Below are 25,488 nucleotides of genomic sequence, written 5' to 3' on the forward strand. Positions count from 1 at the left end.
GTCCTTCCTGTCTCTCCCACCTCCCCCTCCTCTCCCTCTTCTCCCTTGCCTTCTCCCCTTCTCCCTTTCCCCCTTCCCCTCTTCCTCTGTGTGTTTTAATTGTTCACTGAAATTTACTGGGTGATATAATTTCTCTGCTTTGTCTTTAGTCCTTGGCTCTCTACTTTTGGCAGAGTCCATTCTGTTGGCAAGGCTCTCACAAAAGTTTTTAATTGGCTTGTTGAGTTTTTCATTTCTGGCATCATTTCAGTTTAAGTTGTTATTAATTCTTTTTAATTTTATGTCTTGGATTAATTTCCTTATAACATTGATCTTAGCCTTTGTCTTCTTTGAGTTAGTTGACCACAATTATAATCATTCTCTTGAGTTTGTTTTTATATATATTTTTCCGGTCATGTTCATTAGGGCCCATTGTTATGGGTTTGATAGGTTTTGGGGAAGTTATCTTGGTTTTCCATGGTCGTTTTGTTTCTGCGTTGGATTTGTGCATCAGGAGTTAGTATGTTGGTTGAGTCTTTCTTTTCTTTTTTTGTTTGTCTCTTTGTTCTCTTTCTTCTTTCAGCAGAGGCATTTACAGCGTTCAGGATGGGGCGAATTCATGGTAGAGTTGGGACCTTGACTTCCTCTTTTCTTCTGGTTTTTGGGGGGATGCATCCTCTCTTCAGGTCTTCTGTTTCTCTGCTAGTCTGGTATAGACTAAGCAACTATTAGGTTCTGGGTGGCTCTGCTGCGAGCAGCCTGGTTGTACTAGTCCACCTTCTGTGGTGCTCAGCTGCAAGGACCGAGGGACCACTGGATTCTCAGCTTTCAGATATGTGATAACTGCTGTTAGACTCTTCGGATATTATTTCCTAAGCTGATTGTGTGTGTGTGTGTGTGTGTGTGTGTGTGTGTGTGTGTAATACGTACCTATAGGTGGTTGTTCTATGGGTTCTGTTTCTCTAGAGAACCCAGACTAATACAAGTGCCAATAAAACATAATAAAGTTTGATATGTATTCTATGAAGTAAAAAGTAACAAGGCCCATTATAACATTACAGGATTTCAAGCGTACAAGATAAAGAAGTGCATGTGTTTCATGGCAGAAATCCTATTTGTGAAGTTAAGAAAGCTGAGCTATGAAGAATCTCCCAGTGATTTCTCAGTAGGTGCTACGCACTCATGATTCACCGTGGAGATGAATAAATGTTGAATTACTAAGTGTGCTTGAAAGGAAGCCCACCAGAGACAACAATGTTAATCATTTTAAGCAATAATATTTGAAATTTATAAACAGCAGCTGTGTGCTTCCCTCACACAGTGAGTGAAACTTATGGAATCCCTAATCGGCCCTGTAGTTTAAATGTTTAAGAGTAATTCAAAGATGGATTCATTTTGAAGAACTAAACTCTAGCTCACAGAGGTGTAAAGCACTTTCCAAGACTCTATTGGCATGCAACGATGTGGGGGGTTTGAATTTTCATAACTTATGACAACGTGTATCATTTATAGTGCTGAAAGTATTAAGAGATCCGTTATTTCATGAGTTTATCATAATGCATGATCATTAGATAAGATAGATATACTAAAGAGAATATAACTATACTAATGTCAGATACAATCTAAACACTTTGACTACAGAGCGTTTTAAAATGATCTTGTATTTATCTAAACTATGTTGCTTCTAAATCATTTTGCCAGTTAATCTCTGCTATCTAAATGTTATGCATCTCAGAATATGAACTCATGGTAAGCTAATGCTTTTGATAAATGCCCCTTAATTTAGATGGATGAAAAACAGTAGCGGGGTGTCCTGACTTATTGGGGCTGTATGGGTAGGCAGCTGTCTCCACAACTTGTCTCAGTTCTGGAAGCTGTGTTAGGCATCTTATATCTTCAGATAATGTTGGTCATTCTTGAATTTCTGATAGGGTTGAAAGATGACTTACAGTGTCATAGCCAACCCAGGCTATTTACATTGAGAGAACAGATTTGAGAGGATGGTTTTCAGATGGCATACAATCTAAAGCCAGGACAGAAGTCAGGTGTAGAATTATAAGTCTTTTAGTTAGGATAGATGACAGCGTTCTATTTTATTAACAAAAAGGATGGACTGGGTGTTAGGCCTATCTTGTACTTCATAAATTACAACATGGTAATAGTTGTGCTCAAATTATATTTAAGAGAAAAGTTTTTCTTTTATTTAAACAGAAAGGGTGATATGTAGCAGAAGTTTTCCCTATCCAATCACTTAATATATTAGTACAACAAGAAGCCTGTGGTTGGACAGGGAAAAGAGAAGCGGAGTGAGGAGTTGCAGAGACAGGGAGTGATGAAGGAAGAGAAAGAAGGAAGAAAATGGAGAATGAACAGGACCATTCAGACTGTGCATGGCTTTGAATAGCCACGGGTAGCTATAATATCATATAGGGATAGAGTAGTTGGAATAACTTGTCTAATCTAGGTGGTCAGCTTGTATCATTATCAATTGGCTCTGAAATTATGGTCTGGGCATCTTGTGAATAGAGGATTTATTGATATATAAATCTGACTGATTAATTGCAAGCTTCTAGAGTTTTGATTTTACCAGGTTACTGGGATTTGGGACCAGTGACCACAGTGGGTGGATGGCTGGGAATGTGAGCAGAATCCACCACAAGAGAACCATGATCCATAGCTGCTGGGGCTAGCCTAGAGACAGAGGTGGTGAGACCTCTGGGGCAGAGAGTAGCTGGGCGTAGTAGAGGAACTTGCTGATTTGATTTAATACTTCCCGAAACAATCTAAGGCAGTAAATTTGGATATACAAACTGTCTTGGTCAGGGTTTCTATTCCTGCACAAACATCATGACCAAGAAGCAGTTGGGGAGGAAAGGGTTTATTCAGCTTACACTTCCATACTGCTGTTCATCACCAAAGGAAGTCAGGACTAGAACTCAAGCAGGTCAGAAAGCAGGAGCTGATGCAGAGGCCTGAGGGATGTTCTTTACTGCCTTGCCTCCCCTGGCTTGCTCAGCCTGCTCTCTTATAGAACTAAGACTACCAGCCCAGAGATGGCACCACCCACAAGGGGCCTTTCCCCCTTGCTCACTAATTGAGAAAATGCTCCACAGCTGGATCTCATGGAGATACTTCCCCAACTGAAGCTCCTTCCTCTGTGATAACTCCAGCTGTGTCAAGTTGACACAAAACTAGCCAGTACACAAACAAATTAAAGCTTCTGAGAAAACTATACCATACACTTCTTGAGGTACACACTACTTGAGGTTATACTATAACCGCCACACCAGCTACACAACGAGTACTCACTAAATGCTGTTAAGATTAATGAATAGGGCTGGAGAGATGGCTCAGCGGTTAAGAGCACTGATTGCTCTTCTGAAGGTCCTGAGTTCAAATCCCAGAAACCACATGGTAGCTCACAACCACCTGTAATGAGATCTGACCCCCTCTTCTGGTGTGTCTGAAGACAGCTACAGTGTACTTACAGATAATAGATAAATAAATCTTTAAAAAAAAGATTAATGAATAATTTTTGTGAAGTTGTTAAGAAAGTGCCTATGTTTTCTAAGTCTGATCTGAAATAGCTAAATGTCTCATCCTGATAGGTTTTCACAGAAACTGATAGTTACCAGAAGTTTTGTTTTGAAGCCCTGATCAACGTGGAATCACAAACTTAAAGAATATTAGCCCAGAGAACAAGCTCTTCCTGCTGAGTCAGCACAGCCCTCATTGGCTGTTTCCTGCCACAGACATCCAGGATGCCTCTGCACAGTTACTAGGAACTCAATCTCATGTGACAAATGCTAACTAACATTGCAAAGATCTTCTTTATAGTGCCCCACTCTACTGCTTCATATCCACTTCTTTTTTTGTTTGTTTGTTTGTTTTATTTTTTTATTTTTAATTAATTTATTTTTTATTAGATATTTTCTTTATATACATTTCAAATGCTATCCCAAAAGTTCCCTATACCCTCCCCCCCGCCCTGCTCCCCTACCCATCCTTAGTGAGGTAACCCAATCACAAAAGAAGTCATTAGATATGCACTCACTGATAAGTGGATATTAGCCCAGAAACATAGAACACCCAAGATACAATTTGCAAAACACAAGAAAATCAAGAAGAGGGAAGACAATGGGTGAATACTTTGTTCCTCCTTAGAAGAGGGACCAAAATACCCATAAAAGGATTTACAGAAACAAAGTTTGGAGCTCTGATGAAAGGATGGACCATCTAGAGACTGCCATATCCAGGGATCCATCCCATAATCAGCCACCAAACCCAGACACTATTGCATATGCCAGCAAGATTTTGCTGAAGGGACCCTGGTATAGCTGTCTCATATGAGGCTATGCCAGTGCCGGGCAAATATAGAAGTGGATGCTCATATCCATTTCTTTTTTTAAAATTGGGTATTTATTTCATTTATATTTCCAATGCTATCCCAAAAGTCCCCCACACGCCCCCCCACCCACTCCCCTACCCACCCACTCCCACTTCTTGGCCCTGGCGTTCCCCTGTACTGAGGCATATAAAGTTTGCACAACCAATGGGCCTCTCTTTCCAATGATGGCCGACTAGGCCATCTTCTGATTCATATGCAGCTAGAGACACAAGCTCCAGGGGGGTGCGGGGCTATTGGTTAGTTCATATTGCTGTTCCATCTATAGGATTGCAGATCCCTTCAGCTCCTTGGGTACTTTCTCTAGCTCCTCCATTGGGAGCCCTGTGATTCATCCAATAGCTGACTGTGAGCATCCACTTCTGTGTTTGCCAGGCCCCGGCGTAGTCTAAATGAAAATGTTTTAGGGATCTGAAGACGGCTGTAGTGACTATCCAGACTCCGCTGTTTTCAAAACAAACCTTCCTTTATTCACAGGGCACAGGGGTTAGCTCTTACTTAAAGACCGAGTCCTTACACACACACACACACACACACACACACACACACACACACACACTCACCTTCTCACCTGTGTACTAAAGTCTAGAAATCAAAAGGAAACGTTTTTAATTTGCTCCCGGAGGACTGAAGAGCAATAGTATTAGGCCGAATCACCAGAAATTGCCTAGCGACAATCATTTTTACATATAAAATATGGCAATCCTATGCAGCTCAACCTGAATGCATCATCTCTCTTCATAAGCATTGCACATGCATGAGTGTAGCTTCAGATTGCATTCGCTGTTAGCAGCTGTGTAACACCACACTTACAGATTGGATTTGAAGCCCAGTAAACCCTAAGGACCATTTCTTATCATTTGCTGGGCAAGCACCCAGAACAGAATTCTATACTGTAGAATGTTATTACCTGCTGCTTGGTAGTGCTTTATTTTGTTTTGTTTTGTTTTTAAAAATGTCTCCCCTCTTATAATCCCAGTGTTTCCTTAAGTGTACAGTACTTGTATGCCAGATATTGCTGCTAGCAAGTAATATTTTATTACTGGAACAACTGTAGGAGCTGAAATCATCATTGCTCGTGTGACACAGGCGTAGAGTCAGCAAGAAACCAGCCACTGTGTTACCCTGGGAAACTTAAAGGATATATTTATATTCTGTGAGCTAAGGAATCTGTCCTTCTTAACAAGTGTTATGAGGATTAAGTGTCGAATAGGGTGTGTTTTGTTGTTGTTCAGTTCCTTTAGTCGCTAAGAGCTAAGCCGTGCTTGTCTCCTGCACCCACATTTCCTCCCTATGCTCCTGTACGGTTCTCTTGTTTGTTGATCCTGTCAGCTCTTTTGAAACTACCTGGAAAGTGCCTTCTCCTTGCTATTCATGGTTGAATGGAGTTCATATGTTGGACACTTTGTCCCCTCATTCCCTACAGCAGGACTGAGTGGAGGGCTCTGAAGAGGTAATACTGTGTGCTGTTCTCCCAGCGATGGCTCTTCCAGGGGAGCAGCCTCCTGATTAGAGAAAGTTGGGTTACTGAGATAAGGATGCCTTGGTGAGCTCATCCCAGCTCCGTCCTGGCCCAGTCTTCATTCCCTTCTTCTTTCTATCACTGAGTGATGTGATAAGGCTTGGTCCCCTCAACTTCTGTACTAAACTTCACAGCTTCCACACTGGGGATAGATCAATACGTTCCTCACAATGTATCCAAATGTCTGTGTTCTTTGGTAGAAAAACAAGCAAGCTAAGACATCCAGTATCTCTCAGTCTTCACCCATGGCTTCTACCATCCAGGAGAGCTCTGGGTCCAGCTTGGTTTTCACATCGCCCTTTGAATGTGGTTTCCTGTAACCACCATTTTCAGTTCTCTCAATGACAAGCAAGAGAGCAGCGGAATGGTCTATTGTACCTCAGCATTTTATCTTAATAATATGCCACCTAAATAGTAAGCCTCAGCGTCTATATATGGCTTTGCTTTTTGTTGGTTTTGGGTTTTTCTTTTTAGACTCAAGCTTCAGAAATAATTACAACAAATGCCCAATGGCATGAAATGGCTTTACCTTTATCAAATCAGAACATAATAGGTGGAATTGGGTAATAATCATATACACAAGAGTAGTCCACCAGCAACAGTTTCAGACAGCCATGGTTCAAAGCTCCATTCTAAGTCTTTAACCAAGTATCACTGGTCAAGGTGCATATCCATTTGTGCTTCTGTTTCCTAGTACAATGATTGAGAACCCATACCTCTTAAGTTTGTTATAAAAAATAGATTAGCTAGGCCAGAGAGATGGCTCAGCGGTTAAGAGCACTGAATGCTCTTTGCAAGGTCCTAAAGTTCAAATCCCAGCAACCACATGGTGGCTCACAGCCATCCATAATGAGATCTGAAGACCTCTTCTAGTGTGTCTGAAGAGAGCTACAGTGTACTTACATATAACAATAAATAAATCTTTGGGCCAGAGCGAACAGAGGTCCTGAGCTCAATTCCCAGCAACCACATGATGGCTCACAACCATCTGTACAGCTACAACACATCCATATACATAAAATAAATAAATAAATAAATAAATCTTTAGAAAAAAATAAAAATAAAATAAATTAGCCAACAAATGAGAATGGCTTAAAACAGTTGTTATCCATTGTTAAATGGATAAAAGAGCTTGCAAATTATATTTTTTTTTAAAAAATGCAAGTAAAAACCAAAAACAAACAAACAAACAAAAAACCTGAGACTGATTTTAACCAAACAAAATGTTGAGTTTAGTTTATTAACATGCAACAAGAACACTCTGGTGCAGTCCTAAACATTTTACACCATTGTTCCTCAAATTCCCCCCTATGTAATGGGTTTTCTGACCATCGTCATTCTGCCGTTGCACTGGTTCTGTATTTACTGTGGTTCCTTTACTGGTTACTGTCGCATAGCGCTCTTTACCCCTGTGTGACACCTATGGTCTGTCACGACTTGTCTACTGCATAAGCAGGCTGAGAAAAAGGGAAACTGAGAGCATGTGTCAGGGGACTGCAAAGATGTTCAGGAAAATCAAATGTATAACCAAATAAAAGAACAAATGAGGAAGACAGACAGACAGACAGACAGACAGACAGACAGACAAAAGAACATTGCAACAAAGAAAACAAGAGCCACACTGTGAGGCAGGGGAGATAGCTCACTGGGTAAAAGAACTCACTTTAAGTAAGAGGACCCTAGTCCAAGTCCTCAGAAAGCACAGGGAAAAGAGCAAGCCAAGACCACAGGCCTAGGAATTAGGCCCCAGAATTAGGGAGCAAAGAGGGAAGGCCCCAGGGGGCTCACTAGCCAACAAACCCAGGCAAGACAGCAAGCTTCTGGCTCAGTCAGATCAACCAAGAAATATACCTGATTTCCTCTTGTGGCCCCCTCATACACAGTCACATAGTCACACACACACACACACACACACACACACACACACACACACACACACACGCACACATAGGGAATGTGAATGGAAAAGGTATTGAAGCAGTAAAGTGTTGCTCTGCTTCACTTTGTGAATGAGAATACACAACTCTTGATGACTGATTAGGCAATGACGATACAGAAAAGAAATTGGAATAATTGAAAACACATGTCGTTAGCTATATTTATAGAAATTTTAATGCAAGCGTGGGGAAATGGCAATGACTAGTTTTGAGGTAAATATGAAAGGCCCATATGAACCTATGGTGGCCATTCTCAATCCCCACCATGAAGTCACTAGAAACATGCTGTTGAAGGCACTGCAAGACTGTGACCTTCTCTTAACCTTTTTACTCCTAGAACTGAGGCGAAGAGCTCTGAATTACTATGATTTCTGCCAACAGATACTGCTTCGGCCAATGAAGTCACAGACTCAGATCTTTACAACCATAAAACTAAACTTGCATTGCTACAATAAATAACTCAAACTTGAAGTTGTCACAGTAACAGAATGTTGTCTGATCTAAAATGTCAGCACCAGGAAGTTGAGTGGTCTTGGTGAATGTTGTATGCTAACAAGATGTGAGCCTGTAGAATTCACAGGAAACAGAAGAGTGAGGTAGAATAGGGTGGGAAAAGCCTGAAATTCTGTATGCAGTGCTGTCCGAAGCTAGGAACAAGGACAGTAACAGTCTGTTGGTGGGGTTTCAAACAAAAACCAGCACTCCATGGGAAAATGGACCAAAGGCCTTATACCCTGCCAACCAATTTGAGGCTTTTTTGCCATGCTGTGAGACTTTTTGGTCCTTTGAACTTGGAGATAATGGATTTGTTTGTCTGACAAAGAAAATTTCCAAGACAACAAAGGACTCAGTTCTCAGCATGGGCATCCCTGGCTGCTTTTAGTCAGATTTAAGGAAAGAATCAGGATCAAAGGGAAGAAGGCAGCCAGACTGGGAAGTTCTGCGGGGTGGCCAGACAAAGAGGCACACATACAGTTAGTTCAGTGAAGTCAGAACAGTGGAGACAAAAAAGGAACCAGATTCCCTGAACGCACGAGAGGACAGACATGCTGTGAGCACCTCAGCTACCACTAATTGCAGCTCCAGAGGGAAGAACTACAAATTTGGTTTGAACACTTATGTCAGAAGAGAGGCTGTTGGATGTTCTATGCACCCAGAACCTACGAGAGGCTCATTTCCCCAAGTTTAGCCATCCATGATGAACTCATTGTACAGTCTGAATGGAACCAGGTAGTTTAAGCTGTAGGTCAACTTCAGTGTCCACTGTAATATTGACTTTTCTAGGTAGCCAGACTATCAGACTAGAAAGGGAGTCATGAATGTTCCCATGCAGGTCTCAAAGGAATGCCAGGCCAACCCACTCTGAATCCCAGTAAAGAGCCACTGACAGGCGAATGCAAGCAGGAAGGCCTCCTTGGGAATGATGTAGGAACAAGCAGAGCCTGCTGAAGGGACTGGTCATACAGGCTGCAATAAAAAGGTCTGTAGAGTATGGGGCTACACCAGCCCTTAAAGTCCACATCTGGTGACAGTATGTTAGAATGCCACCTAAGAATACTAGGGAATTCTTCCCTGCTGAGGTTCCTCCTTGCTGTGATCTAACTCCTTTCTGTGGCCTGACTTCTCTCCATGTCTGTTTCGCAACTATTCCTGGGATGCGTGTAACTCTTGTCTTTATAGGGCTCGCCCTTCAGTTCACCGGTGTCACAGTCTTCCAAGCAACACCGAAATAATTAAGGTTTCATAACTCTTCTGGGTGGAGTAAATGGGCATTCTGACACAGCCATAACATTTGGGAGGACAGGCCCTGAATACTTTAAGTTTGTTATTACCCAAAAATCCCATGCACTAAAAGGTCAAAAGACCTATTGAGAAGATGTGAAGCCCAGAGGGAGAGTCTTAAGAGCACTAGCCCCAGCCACTCCCTGCTCTCATTTGCTTCCTGGCAATGGAGAAACTCGATCTCCCACTAAGCGCTACCTCGACCAAGGGAAGAGAACTAAGCAAGCATAGACTAAACTTTTAAAACCAGAATCCCAAGGAAGCTATTTTTCTTTATACAGAAGCTGTGGCAGGCATTTGCTATAGCAATGAAAAGCTCGCTGAAACAGACGTGCAAGAAACCGTTATGCAGCATCACACCGGCAGTCCACCCTTATCAATATTTGAGTTGTTTTTAACAATATTTAGTTGTCTTTACTAACCGTCCACCTCACCATTGAGACAATTAAGAATGTAACTAGCGAGAAGCATTCTACTACAGCAAGTCCAAGAACTGCACTAGGGAAGGCTAGGCACATACTGTGACCCCATTAAAAGGATCTGCTGCCTTTCTGAGAAAAGCAGCAAAGCCCAGGGAACTGAGAGGCCCCACTGTCAACTGCTGTCCTCTCCCTTAAGTGCGTGCAAGCTCCGGAAAACACAATAACTGGAATCTTTCCTCTGCTTTGCAGTTGTTCATTTAACGGCGCATGTCTGTGTGAGGAAAGTAAGCTCCCGTTTCCCTTCCAAACAACAAGCTACTCTCTGACAAAGTGTACATAAATCAAAGGCAGGTGATATTTGCCAATAACTGTCTCCACTTAAGATCCCTGGCTCTGGCATTTTTATAAAAACTCAAGCATTGACTTCTAAAAGTGAGATGGCCTCCACAGACATAGGGCACAGAGGGAATCAAGTCAAATGGACAAGTCTCAGGCCTGGAAGACTACATAAGATGGTCAGGAGTGCAATTTAGCAAAATCAAATATTATAAATCTAATCTTTGGGTTAAGGAACACTCAAAATAACTTAAACAGTTAAACATCTCTTCACTATAACCCACGCTGGATTTTCTGCACAGTGATTTTGAAAACATGGTTTCTCTTACCTCTCTCCATTCTTTATTCCCAACTGCTTGTGTATATAAGACACAAACTACAAAAGATGAAAAAACACATATATGAAAATTTTAGTAAAAATATACATGATTTCTATTTCAACTGTCCAAAGGATGCATTTTAAACAACAACAACAAAAATCAGGCTTAATTCCAGGGCTTAAAATCACCAGAATTTAATATGACCATATTTTAGCATACAGAGAATATTACCATTAGTAGACAATGCCTTCATATTACACTATAAATGTAGATATGTTTTAAAAGTGTACTTCAATAATTTCAACTGTCAGTGGTTTATAACGTGTATAAACTGCTTTTAAAATACTTAAATTACTCACTTAAAGTGCCAACCTGGGGCAAACGTACTCAGCATTTATATCAGTGACTCAACAGCACTGTTTATAAACAAGAAAGGTGTTCTATTAATTGATAAAGTCTAAGAAGTGGAGATTAAAGACTTTACACAATGATTATGAGTTAAGAAGAATTTTATCACTTGTCAAATGAGGTGCAAAGAATTTTACCATAAATCTCAATGTCTTTACTCAGTTTAAAAAAAACATAAACAGAAATAGAAATTTCACATATCATTTGCAAGATTAAGTAAAATAAACAGAACATTTGACTTACTTGGATCAGACTTAGAAAATGTATCTCTATCAAGGAGATTTCTGTTAAATGAAACAGAGAACGCTAGTTAATTACAAAACCAAACACTTAGATTTCTGTAACTGCAGAAAATATAAATATGCAAACACACACATGGAACTAAATCTGAACTCTCTGCCTCTTGCTTCTCTTATTCAGCCTGGCGACCAGTGGATTCCTTTCCTTGGCCTGCATTACAGTTGAGCAATGATCTCATTCTCTACCCTATGGAACTGCAGTGTCTGTGCAGAGGTCAATAATTCAGGTTTCCTTTTAACTCATCATTGAGACCCTGCAGATGCTTGGACCGACTTCCCCAAATGAAATGAGAATCAGTTACTAATAAAAACGTAGCAATTCAGAGCTTGCGGCCTCATGGACACACATAACAGCAGGCAGTAGAGACTCCTTCTATGTCAGCCCTGAAGGGCTGTTGCAAACAACCTTCTAGTCGGGTGATTTCTGATGACCACATAGATCTTGCTTAACCAATCTTTCTAGTAGAGGCATATAAAAAACTAGGCAAAGCTAATACAACTATTGACTTAAAATGTTGCATGTATTTTCACATCTGTAACAGAATAATGTAAAATCAGAAGACAAGCATTGGGCTATTCTGTTATCCTCAACAGCAATAATACAACCCTATGCATTGCATTATACAATGTATAATAATGGATTATCATAAGAAAATTAAGTCCAGGTACCAGGAAGATGGCTCAGTCAGTAAGTGCTTACTACATAAACCTGAAGACTGAGATCAGGGCCCCATCACACATGATAAAAGTCATATGCCTATATACTCTACCCAGGGGAAGCAGAGATAGGTGGGTCCCTGAAACTCAACAGCCAGGCAGTTTTGCAAAATCAGCAAGCTGTTGATTCTGTGAAAAACTCTGCCTCAAAAGGTGAGGTGAAGAAATATGGAGGAAAATATGAATGTTGGTCTCTGGTTTACACACAGAAACAATCACACACATGCATGCACACACAATGCACACATGTGTGCACTGACACAAACACACGTGCATACGTACATGCACACACATGCATGCACACACGCACACTCGAGCGCCAAAATATAAGAGTTAGTTTCAGTATTTTATGATTGATAAGGTAGGCAAGAACTAAAAAGTCACATCTCGAAAGCTACCACTCACTTCCACTGCCACTGTCACTGAAAAATAAAGACAGTCAACCAACAGCACAGATGGCAACCTGAAGCCACCTTTTGAGGAATTCCCAGGGGAAAAAAAAAGAAGACAAACTTGTATTTGGAATTAAGTGAGATTTTAAAAGGCCTATGCTACACAGAAATCAAAGAAAACCAATCCTTCCTGTCCCTTATGCAGACTCCCAGACTCCAGCAGTGGTTGGCAAATGGTAATTTGAAACATTTCCACTTGAGGAGGCACTGTGATATTATATCTGCAAAGGTAGTTTTCCATTTAGTAATAATTCTCTGGCCCTTCCAGTGGCTCCAACTTCTGCCCATGAAAATCCTAAAACAATGTTAATTAAGTTACTTCCTTCAAAGTTCCAGGAAAGGAGAGAGGCCAGAGCAATGTGGTTGAGACTCAAAGTATGCCAGATACATTTTTAAAGACTATAATGTAATTCTAGTGCTGTGCTCATATAAGACTAGCTACAATCTTTAATTAAAAATATAAAATAGAGATTTTTATCCGCAAGAAGTTGAAAAGCCCAGAACTTCTCAATGTGATCTTGACAACTAAGATTTAATTTTCCAATTCTGCATAAATATACATTGTTCTCTTCCGAGGTCATATGACTATGATACAACAGAGAATATCTGACAGAGTCACTGCAAGGATATTGTGCTTGCACATTTTGAAAATTCATAAAAGCCAAAATTTTAAATTATGGATGGAAAGTCAACGATCACACTGCACCTCGACCATAAGCCCACTCGAAATTTTGTACAGAATATTTTACTTTATATATACTTGGTTAAAAAAGAAATCCAACCGGGCTTGGTGGCGCACGCCTTTGATCCCAGCACTTGGGAGGCAGAGGCAGGCGAATTTTTGAGTTCGAGGTCAGCCTGGTCTACAGAGTGAGTTCCAGGACAGCCAGGGAAACACAGAGAAACTCTGTCTCGAAAAACAAACAAACAAACAAACAAACAGACAGACAGACAGACAAACAAAAAAGAAATCCACTCCTGTTAATATGTAGGACTAGAAACGACCAAATTGAGTGAGGTAACCTGAACCAGGTAGACAGAGTTGCACCGTCTTTTTAATTGAGATTAATTTCCTCACTCCAAACCTTCAAATGTGAGTCCATACCCTACAGTAACTGCAGATACCAGGAAAGTACAGTGGAACCATTGGCAGGGTGGGCAGCGGGGGTGCACTAGAAGAGGAAATACTGGGTACAAGGGATTTAGCTGGGAAACCAGAAAACAGGATCTCTAATTAGGGAGGGCTAGTGGAGATAAATACAAAGGGAGAAGAGAGAAAGAAGGATAGAGCAGCAGTAAGGATGCCAAAGAAGTCACAGGGAGCCACTCATTATCTACCTAAAAGGGAAACCTGTAATGCTCACAAGTCTGTTTATAAATAGACATATATAGTTTAAACGGAAGTTCTCACCTCAGTTGAAAATGCTTCCTCCTAGAACCAAAGATGACACCCCAACAGCAGCCATTGGAAGCCCTCTTTTGAGTTGTTGGGTCAGGACTGTTGAAAAGACTCCCAAATAGTACAGACTATTGTTATTGGCCTTCTTGACCACACCCTGGCAACACCCTCCCACCCAAGGTAGAAGGTTCAGTCCTTATTTTTTAAGACACCATACACTTGAGAAACAGAGCTCAGAAAGCACTGAGCTGGAACTGACGTAAATGCCTCTTCCCTGGAGATTCAGTGGGACCAGAAGGCACCATGCAAACTTCCAAGCAGGGGAAGCAGCCAATAGTATCTATCCTATTTGACTATGATGCCTATGAGCCATGACAATGACCAGACCATACCAAGAAACCTCTAGACAAAGTGGTGGCACACATACCATGGTGGTAACCAATAGCTCTCTTATTTCAGACCTGTTCAACAAGAGGAAAATCATGTCTGGTACTAGAAACTTACCCAACCACCTAGACTTAGTGAAGTCATGGAGCTTGGAGAAGAGCCTACGAGAACCAGTTTCCTAAACCAACAGAATCTCTAACTACATCTAAATATTTGTCCTTACATCCACAGTCAGTGTAGTCCTCATTCCTCATCCAAAAGTTTTGTGGCAACAAACGGAGACCGTTACCGAGAAGCATAACCAATTCTAAGCAGAGCTGTGGAGCCTAGCTAGTCTCAGTAGATACATCTACAAGTCAACTCAAGGCTTGGGAACATTGAAAGAGAGACTGGAGGATCCTAAGAGCCAGAGAACCAGAAAGTGTCCTGAGAGACTGTGTAATATCAGAAGCTATGCACTTAAAGTCTTGCCTTAAGTCAGTGCTGACACGTGAGCTGAACCAGGATGATGACAACAGACACATCAAATTGGAAAGGGGAAAGTCCAGGCAGTATCAACCCTACACAAAGAACTGCAGACAACTAAGGAATACTGAGAGCAAGGGAATAATAGTTTTCCCCTCCAGGGAAAAGCGCACCAACTCCTCTTCAATACTAAATGGTGAGCCCTGAAAATGTATATACAAGTAGCATTAGACAGACTAAGCAGATCTTATTTAGAAATAGATACATATATGTATGTGTATAATATACATTAATGTGTATATATATAATATATATGCATGCATGTATGTAACAACAATTAGTGAGGAAACATGGACTTGAAAGGAAATATGGAGGAATAAAGGGAAAGTTAAGAGGAAGAAAAGGAAATGGGTAAATGTTTTAATTATATTATAATCTGAAAAATAAAAGAAACAATTTTTTAAAGTCATTTTATAAATAAGGAAACTCAGCCGAGGCCCAGAAAAAGTAACTTAATAAACAAGATACACAATTCCAGTAAGAAATGACCTCATGGATGCCAGTTCTCCTGACTCCAGTTCCCTGTTCTTTATAGACTAAAACACATTCTGGAGAATTCCAGAACAAACAACTTATTTTCTCAGAAGTTTTAGGAATGTGCAGCTTGAGCCGAATGGGATAAAGCAAAACAAGCTCCCATCAGAAGGGAACTTGAAAAGCCTTGCTCTACAGCATGAGAATCAGATCAAGAGGCCAAAGAAAACTGCATTTGTCACACAGAAGCATCTTTGTTTCCTATGCAAGACACACACACACGTACACGTACACACACACACACAGACATGCATGCACACATACACACACGAGCACACATGAACACACACAGACACACACATATACATGTACATACATACACCACACATGCACATGTCACATACTTGAATGCACACACACATATTGGCACAAACACACACACGTACATACACAAACACAGAGAGACATGCATGTACACATACACACACGAGCACACATGAACACCCACAGACACACACATACACATGTACATACATACACCACACATGCACATGTCACATACTTGAATGCACACACACATATTGGCATAAACACACACACACAGGCTCACACGCCCTGATAGATTTGAAATGGGAAGGCTGCTCTCTCCCAAGGGTTGTCATTAGCTTGAACTAGAATTAAAAAAAAAAAAACAAAAACAAAAACAAAAAACAAAAAACTCATGCCAATAGTTTTATGATGTTGAACTACAGCATTAAACTGAAACTGCTGAATGTTCTGTCTCCATTTTGGAAATTTAGTTACAGCCAAAACAAGGAAGAGGGCAAATTCTTGAAGAATTATCTAGAAGTAATATACTATAGAAATATTGCCCAGAGGAATGTGATATAGCTAAGAAGTAGATCCTTATTGTAGCACATGCAAAGCTCTGGCTTTCAACTCCAGCATTGCTAATTGACATTACAGAGTCAAGTAATATTCATGTGTATATTTACATTACCTGAAGAACAGTGATATTTTATGTTTATATAGGTACACTTTGTGTGTGTGTGTGTGTTTGAGCCTGTAGAAATACCTAGTGTAAATTGTACATGAGAGTGCCCCAGTTACTCTAATGATCTCTCTTCTTTAAGTTTCAATTAAGATGCTGCTCTTGCCCTTGAAAGAAGATGACTAGATGGCACATCGAACTGCAGGGACAGCCAATATATTACAGCCTGTATGAGGACAGTCTTTCACAGAGGAGGTGTGTTTTACATATCAAAAACCAGGACAGTTGATAATCAGGAAGTCACCAATATCTCTTTAATGTGGGACAGACTTCACTGTGGGGCTCTTTTACTCTCCAGTCCTCAGGAGTAGAATACCCTGAAGCAGAGGCAGAAGCTATCCTCCCAGAAGACAGTAATCGGTCATCTAAGACTGTCACCCCGCCTGCTGACTTTATGCTCAAAACCATTTTGTGATGATAACAAGGCTTGCAGAGTTATTAGCCTAGCTGTGCTGAACAGCAGTGTGAACAACAGTCTCCTTGCTTGCTGCATTTCTCACTATCCACTGCCATCCTGAGACCCTGCCTCTTGAAACAACAGCTGAGGTCATCTTTTTGTTGAATGAAAAAATAGTAATTTCCTTTAAACTTTCATGCAATTCTACAAGCATTTTCCAAGCAAGTAAGATACAGTGGCTCCTACTTGTGCACAGCAAATACGCAACAAATACCACAGACATATGCTAGATTTCATGGAGAGACTTGAGCACTCCTGGGAAGACAAATGTATCGAACAACTAACCAGCCATATCCCGTGCCAGGTAAAGATAACAGCATAACACATAAGAACCAAAATGATCACACCAACTCAGCTGTGAGTTAAGAATCCAACTAGTTCTCAGCTCTGATTCTAGCTATTTTGAGAAATGTACCAGAGAAAAGATAGGTGTGTAAAGAGTTTTCATGTCTTTTAAAACCTAGCTATGATGTGTAAACATGTTTTTGTTTTTAATTCCAGGTGTGGGATATGGAGCTGATTCTGATTGTCCACCCCAGCAGACGATTTGCCTTGTGTTTGTTCTGGGAGGGGCATGATCTTTGCCAGCTGCAGATATTTTAGTTCTGAGGACTAAATACAAGCCAGAGGAAATACAAGCCAGAACAGAGAGAGAGAGAGGGACGGGGAGGGGAAGGGGGAGGGGGAGAGGGAGGGGGAGAGGGAGAGAGGGAGGGAGGGGGAGAGGGAGAGAGTATGCTCAGGAGGAGGAGGAAGAGGAGACAAAGGAAGAGGAGGAGGCAGCCGTGGTTGCTGCTACTACTTCTGTTGCTGCTCTTGTGGATGCCTGTTTATTCTGCTGCTACTGTGTTTATTATTACTCATTTATTGGACTGCTGGATACCCTGATAAGGAAGATTGGACTTGCCCTAAGGAACTACATCCCTATTTGGCAGGAAGTAACATATAGAGGTTTCTCTAATCTTGTTTCTCTCCTACCTCGGGTTGGGGTTTAAAAGAGATTGGAGAAAAGAAGGATGATAGATATAAGAACCCAAATAAAGTAGCCCAAAATAATTATCCCTACGCATATTTCATAATATGAGCTCTCTGTAGAGCCAGCAAGATGGCTTAGATGGCAAGAGTGTAATGAAGCACAAGCTTGTTGACCTGAATTCTAGGCCCACAACCCTCATAAAGATGTTAGGAAGGAAACAAACTCCATTTACACACTCACACATCACACTCACACACACACACACACACACACATCATACACACAGTGATCACAAAGCTACAAGAACCTTCATTACTGATTCTTTCTTCCTCAGGAGCTGATACCACGTGATGAGGATTCTTTTGGTAAAAGGAAACGAATATCATGATCCATCCTATGACAGAGGCAACTTGAATAGAAGAATCCAGTGGACATTCATATGAATTTCAAAGTTAATATTTTTTAAAAATCATAGCACTTTAAGCGCTTATAAGTTCCAGAAGTGCTAACTTAATAAAGCATCTGAAATGCTTGCTTTAGAGAATACAACCTCAAATTGAACACATGGGGCGGGGTGGGGGACTGCAAGATGGCATTATTGCTAAGTGTACCTGGGAGAGCTTGCCCCAATAATACAAGTCTTTATTACTGTATGAGTGGAACAGTTCTGTTAGCTTTGAATAGAAATAGCAAAAGCAGGGATAATGGTAAAGCAAGAGCTAGCCAAAGTTTCACAGGTAATCATCCCACACGTGATCTCTGTGTCATGGGGCCTCACCCAAAATTGTCCTGTTTCTACCAAAGAAGCGGTTGTGATTTAAAGTCGGAAACTGTTGAGTCTTGTATTTGCCTGTCATTTAGTGTGGGTTCTGGAGCACTGGAGGCCTGCCAGGCTGCTACCAAATACTGCTTAGAGAGCTCCAGGAACTAGCATAAGCTTGCAGAGAGCAAACACTGAATCACACAAGAGAGTTACTGTTTAGTGCGAGACATCGACAGCCCTCGTGTTAGCTGTGGTGAGGTGCTTTACTCCAGGCAGCAGAGCAGGGATAGGTGGCATGTGAGGTCATAGGGATTCACTGGGCAAGGCCTGGGCCTTTAAGTTTGCCATTCCAGTATCACACAGACTGGAATCAGGGAGTTGTATATTTAGAAAAAAAAAATTTCCTTAATTCTAAAAAATTTTTTTCAATTTTTTAAAAAATATGTATTTATTTATTTTATGTATGTGAGTATACTGTTGCTGTCTTCAGACACACCAGAAGAGAACATCAGTGCTCTTAACTGCTGAGCCATCTTGCCAGCCCCTTCAATATATATATATATATATATATATATATATATATATATATATATATATATAAAGGCAAGGGAAAAAATCCATCTTTGGAAATGATCTGATTACAATATTTGACTCGCTTATCAATTCCTTCATTGGTTGGAAAATATTATTTCAGAGAATTTTACATGCCTATTTCAGGAAAATCTAGTTTCCCCAAACTATGACTGCTACAGCAAAAGGAGACAGATTGTATATAGGCAAAAAGGATATGTTTCCAAAAGGAAAAAAAATAAACATATAAATGAAAATAAATATTCTGAGGCTGAAATTATGGAAAAGTCAAAGTCAGCTTGCATATAAGGCATAAAGGAATTCTGAAAAGCAGCGTCACTGGGTAGCCCTCACCAAGACTGCCTGGCTTTCGACACAGGAGGACCAGGCTCTTAGATGGGAGAACTTGACCACCATAAGCACCATGTATCCTCAGCAATCTCTGGGACACCCAGAAACGACCTTGTCATTTTAAATAATGACAAATTGGGTTATTCCAGCTACGTATTTATTAGTATCCTTGACATGGAAAGACCAGTGATGTATAGTTTCAACTCTGCACAGGGGATATGCTTCAGACATCCAGAGATAGCTACAAAGATGATTAAGAGTGAAACTATTGAAAATATTTTTTTTTCATATTTCTTCTGAATCACTCTACTACAAATGACACTCTTGGAAATTACAGAGAAATCTAGTGCCTGTACCTCACACGCCTGGTAGACTTGAGGTAATAAGTTCTGAAAAAGCAAAGGGTCAAGTCAGAGGCATGCAACTTCCTCAGGAAAAATGATGGAGAACATAAACTCTGTCTCCAGAGACAGAAGAGAAATATAACCATTAAAAAAAAAAAAAGATGATAGTAAGGAAAATATAATACGGCTGATTGAAAAGAAAATATATGGGTACAGTTTAGTTTTTATTGCTGGGTTCAAACCATGACCAAAAGCAACTTGGGAGAAACAGTTTATGTCTCCTTGTGGGCCACCATTGAGGGGAGCCAAGGCAGGAAGCGGGAGGAAGGAACTGAAGCAGAGGCCGTGGAACAACTCTGCTTAACGGCCTGCTCAATCTGCTTTTTATACAACTCTAGACCATGTGTCCAGTTATGGTACTATCCACAGTGGGCTGGGCCTTCTCACATTAATCATTAATCAAGGAAATGCCCCACAGACATGCACACCCACAGGCCAATCTGATGGAGGCAATTCCTCAGCTGAGGTTCCCTCTTCCCAGGTAACCACTTTAAATATCACCAGTAAATGTATCTCCTTAAGACCCTAAATCTCAGGGTTACAATAATCAACTCCGTAGTTTATTGTCCTTCTGAAATGATACAGCTCCTATATTCCTATCTCAGTGAAATGCAACTGTAAGAGCTACCCCGAAGATGACAGGTTGTGGTTCCTGGAACCTGTGAATGAAGCCTTATCTGAGAGGAGAGGGGTAATCTTTAAGATGTGACTAAGCCAATCACTCAGTTGCAGAGATGATCCTGGGTTCTTGTGTGGGGCAGAAACATTAGGTCATGTATCCTCCTAAGAGGAGAGAACAGAGAGTCTGGACAGTAGCTGGGAAATCAAAAGATGTTTAACTCCTACACAGTTTTGTAAATTCTGGTCTCGAAGATTAGATCAACTACAAGTGAAAGCTTGGTGGGACACTAGAAATTCCAAACAGAATCTGCAAGAGAACCTGCAGAAGGAGGAGCAGGACTTCAGCCCAGCCATACTGATTTGAGACTCACGGGTTCCAAAACTGTGTGTGTGTGTGTGTGTGTGTGTGTGTGTGTACATATATATCCATGCCTAGAATGCAATAAATCTGTGAAAATCTCTTATACCTAACATGAAAACCAGTCTGCTTCTTTGCCTCGGCCCTGAAGGCATCCATCACCTTGGCCAAGTCTCAGTTATTTTCCTAGCACTGTGTCTCTTCATTGGATTTCCTGCCTCCCATCACACAAATACAGCCGCCAAGACGCCTCCAAGAGGGACCCATTACCTACAGAAATCCAGAGTGTTTGTCCTGACACTCGCTGCCCACCACATTTTGTCTCTGTGTATCTCTCAGTGGTTCTCAAACTGAGGTCACAACCCCCATGTGAGTAGCATACCACATATCCTGCATGTCAGATATTTACATTTACAGCCCAGTAGCATGATCCCAGTTATAAAGTAGCAACAAAATGGTTTTTGGTTCGGAGTCACCACAACGTGAGGAGCTGTATATATCAAAGGGTGGCAGCGTTAAGAAAGTGGAGAACCGCTGATCTAGCTCCAGATTACTCCTGCTTCATTCTCTATGTTCATGTTTTCCCAGGGCACTCTTCTTTTTTCTGGAAAATTCTCTCCTACCTGCTGCTGTTCTAAAAACTGCCCACTCCCTCCTATGTGGCCAGCACAAAACAAGAACTCATATAGCACAATTTCTACTCCTACTCCGTTCACCAAGCCTGGTGCCAGGCTGTGCTCAGCTCTTAGATAAGCTATTTTCTTGTCCCTCAACACGACCCTAACAAGTGGTAATTATTAGTAAGACTCAGTTCTCCAGATGAAATCACAAAATTCAGAGATATAAAGAGAAAGTAGCCAGAATCACAAAAATGTAAGATCTCTTGGTGGTGAGTTTTAATAACCGACTTTTAATTTTGATTTTGAAACTTGATATACATATAGGTTACATTGGCAGGCCGGGCCAATGAAAAAATAAAATGAGCTATATAAAGTCTTTATCGAGCAAAGCAGAAAATTCTAGGAAATATGTAAAATAAAAATGAATGCTAGAAATAGAAAAATTAAATTATTTGGCAGAAAATTTAATTTTGCACATAGAAAGTAAGCAATCAAGGGAATAAATTAGTAAAGCTTCATAACTTAGCAAAATAACTCAATAAACTTATTAGGATTATAACAAATATGTAACAGTTAATAATTTGTCTAGATTTCTATTGTTCATTATTTTATAAAATTCATGGTCTGGCAATTACATATCACTTTCGTATTGAATACATGAGGGCTAGATAGCTTTTTGACTATAACCTACTGCCAATGAGACAATAATTCTTTAGCAAGCAGGACCCCAAACACTCATATAGATTGCCCCATGATTTTTAATCCATTTTCAGCTTTCAGCCATGTTGAAACACTCCAACCAGCCAGCACTCTCAGGCAGCTATGATAATGTGTACTCTAGTGGCATAATTTGACTAAGCACCAATGCAGAGAATTCGGTAGACATCTGTACTCATGACTTAAGGTATCTCTCAACTTGGAGCAATATTCTACAAAGCATGTGACCTACTAGACAGGTATGGCTAACATTCCTTTCCCAGGGACAGATATAAACAATGTCTACCCCACATTCTAGGGTCTCAAGGATGAATGAAGGTATGATTTCAAGGTTCAAAGCATATTAGTTTTATTTACGGAGCAATGGGTGAGGGTTACAGACAGGAGTATAGGTGAACGTAAAGCAGCTTTTAAATTCTGATAAGCTATGAATCTAACTGTGGTGAAGCACTGACAACAGCCTAAGCTTTCCCACCTACTTCCTATTACTAAGTAGGAAGTTCCAAATTTTAAGACTTTTCTTTTAAGTTCCTAAACTTTAACTTCTGCCCCTAGTAGTGATGTGGCCTGGCTGATTTCCACTAGGGCTCATGGAATCCTCTGTAGACTACAAACTGCTCCAAAACCAGGAAGAACTAAACTTAGGTCCAAAAGAAACCAATTTCCCTCTACCGGAAAGTATAAACAGGTGCCTGCCACAGAGTCAAAGACTTGACCAAGGATACAACTCAAGGCAGGCAGTTTAATGGTTAACATTACATTTAATGTTTAAACTTACTATGCTTGAGAAACCATAAAAGCAATAAAAAAAAAAATGCCTCCAATGTATAAGACCTTTACTTCGTACAGGCTGCTATACCTTCCCTTTTTTCCTAGTATTGAAGAGTACCCTTGGATTTATTAATCTTGTAGTATTTGCTCGTCTTACAAGATAGTGTAAGTCAAAAGACTAACTGCTCTTTCTGATTTTGTAAACAAAGTTGCTTACTCTGCTCAATGACTAGGACAACTGCGAGACATATGTGTTAAAGTAAAACTCTACCTCCATGTAGATGGAGGTAGAGTACATGTTATCTTACGGATTCTGCCTTGTAAGGCCTGGGCTGATGGGACGAGGTGCTGCATTTTGAGAACACGCTCAGGTGCAATCTATGCCCTGCACTGGGCGCCTGTTCCTAAATAAAAAGCCTCTTATTAAAATTTAATCATCATCATGGTGAATCTCTGAGTGACTCCACACCCACAACACCTAGAAGGACTAGACCCAGCAAGAATGGTGGCTTCTTCAAGGCTTCATAGAGGGAGATCCCTCCCTCTCCCCATACTTTCCTACCTACAACCTCTAGCCCCTCCTAGTTCCCCTAAGGCCAAAAGCAGTTGAGGCAGAATAGCAATGCAACTGGTTGTGGGGAGGATGACTCAGCAGAGGATGCCATGACCTTCCCTGTCCTCTCGTATCCAGAGGGAATGTCAACAATTAACAAGTCAAGTTGTGATGGCCTTTGGACCATCTGGACTCCTGGATCCCTGAAGTCCAGCTGGACTCCTGAAGATGGCGGTCTTTGGCTCAGAGGGTAGTTCTATAGAACAATGAGTGTACAATTCTATAGCTTTGGAAGTACAGTTAGATGCCAAATAATATAGCTCATTAACTATGGGATACATATGCCACAATTGTCCTATTAAGTTTTAACAGAGCAGAAAAGTCTTGCCTTCCAGTCACACCACTGTCAACCTAAGCATTGCAAAGGCACAGTTACTCACTTGTTTGATGTGGTGATGCGGCCAGTCAGGTGAGGTTAGTTGATTATAAAGAACTATGTTAGTGGTTTAGATGCCCACTAAACTTCTCGCCCTTAGTTTTAGAGCCCACTATACTAAAAACCATGTACTGAAATTAGGATGACAGCAGACTCCTGCTGTGTGTGGCCTCTATAAACCATCATTTTCTCTTACTCTTGGATTAATTTCAGGCTTACTTGTTCATCATAACCCTGGGAGCAACAGTCTATGTAAATTCTGTATGTTTCTACAGTGGTGAGGTTCCCTGAGGATGCATTTCTCAGAACATGTCCATGTCTCTCTTTAAAGATCTACACACATACCTTTTTGCCACCACTGAATTCAGATGTAATTCAGAGCATGGAATCCGCCTTCTAACATTGCAGCTCACTTTACAGTGTAGCCGCACAACCGTATAACAACCATCACCACAACCTAGTTTTAGGTTCATCTTTTCCACCAAAAAGCCACCGCTGATTAACAGTCACATCCTTTTCCTATTCTCTGTCTGTCTCTGTCTGTCTGTCTCTCTCTCTCTCTCTCCCTCCCTCCCTCCTTCCAACCCTTCGCAACTATGGACCCATCTGCTTTCATATCTTTCCCTGTACTAGACATTGCCATTGCATGTAAATGGAATCACACAATATGTGCCCATCACATTTGGAACTTACATGCATTTTGCAGCAACAATCAGGATTTCACTTCTCTCTACCGCTAAACAGCATTTGATTGTGCAGATTCTCCATATACTGTCAGATGCTCTGGCTGTACTCCATCAGTTTCTGGGGTCATTCTTTACTTAACACATGTTTTATGTAGACCTATGGCTGCATTTCTAGTGAGACCATAATGAGCAGTAGCACTGCTGAGTCCTGCGAATCTACCAAACCAGTTTTCTCAGTGGCGGGCAGCACTATTTTACGCTTCTATCAGCAATGTACGAGGACACCAATTTGTCTAAATCCTGTGCTTTTATAAGATAATCAGATAATAGGGGAAATGCCAAACTACCAATATATATGGATTCCTACATATCTTATTGGTAAGAGGAAGGAAATTATCCACATTAATAAGATTAACTCCTCCTTGGATGCTGGTTAGCTATAGATGGTATAGCTTGTGGCCACCCTAGAATGTGAACTTCCAACTACATATCACACGTCCTCTCACCACATTCAAAATAGAGAGACCTGATCCAGAAAATTATTCAATAACTATATATATATATTATATATATATGACTAGAAAAATATAAAGAATGATTTAAATTAATGAGAATATATATATATATATATATATATTCTCATTAATATATAAGTATAGTAATATATATATAAGTATATATATATTGAATATATATATATATCCCAACAAAACATAAGCTAAAGAATTTTGGTTTTATTGCATACACTAGCAAGTGTTTGCTGAAAGGACCCTGATATAGCTGTCTCTTG

At 40.6% G+C, this 25,488-nt stretch overlaps 1 protein-coding gene across 3 annotated transcripts in view; it reads right to left on the reverse strand.

Moving 5' to 3' along the window:
* Cpne8 (copine 8) overlaps nucleotides 1-25,488 on the reverse strand; it is a 187,679-nt gene that overhangs the window by 144,100 nt on the left and 18,091 nt on the right. For all 3 annotated transcript variants that reach the window (XM_029469851.1, XM_021183655.2, XM_029469850.1), the window contains exons 2-3: nucleotides 11,355-11,395; nucleotides 10,713-10,759 (exon numbers count right to left, since the gene is read on the reverse strand). Coding sequence is in view for 2 of the 3 variants with exons in the window: in XM_021183655.2 (XP_021039314.1) it covers nucleotides 10,713-10,759; nucleotides 11,355-11,395 (88 nt within the window). In the remaining variant the exon portion in view is untranslated. The remainder of the gene's footprint in view (nucleotides 1-10,712; nucleotides 10,760-11,354; nucleotides 11,396-25,488) is intronic.

Source organism: Mus caroli, chromosome 15, assembly GCF_900094665.2.
Source record: "Mus caroli chromosome 15, CAROLI_EIJ_v1.1, whole genome shotgun sequence".
NCBI lineage: Eukaryota > Metazoa > Chordata > Mammalia > Rodentia > Muridae > Mus > Mus caroli.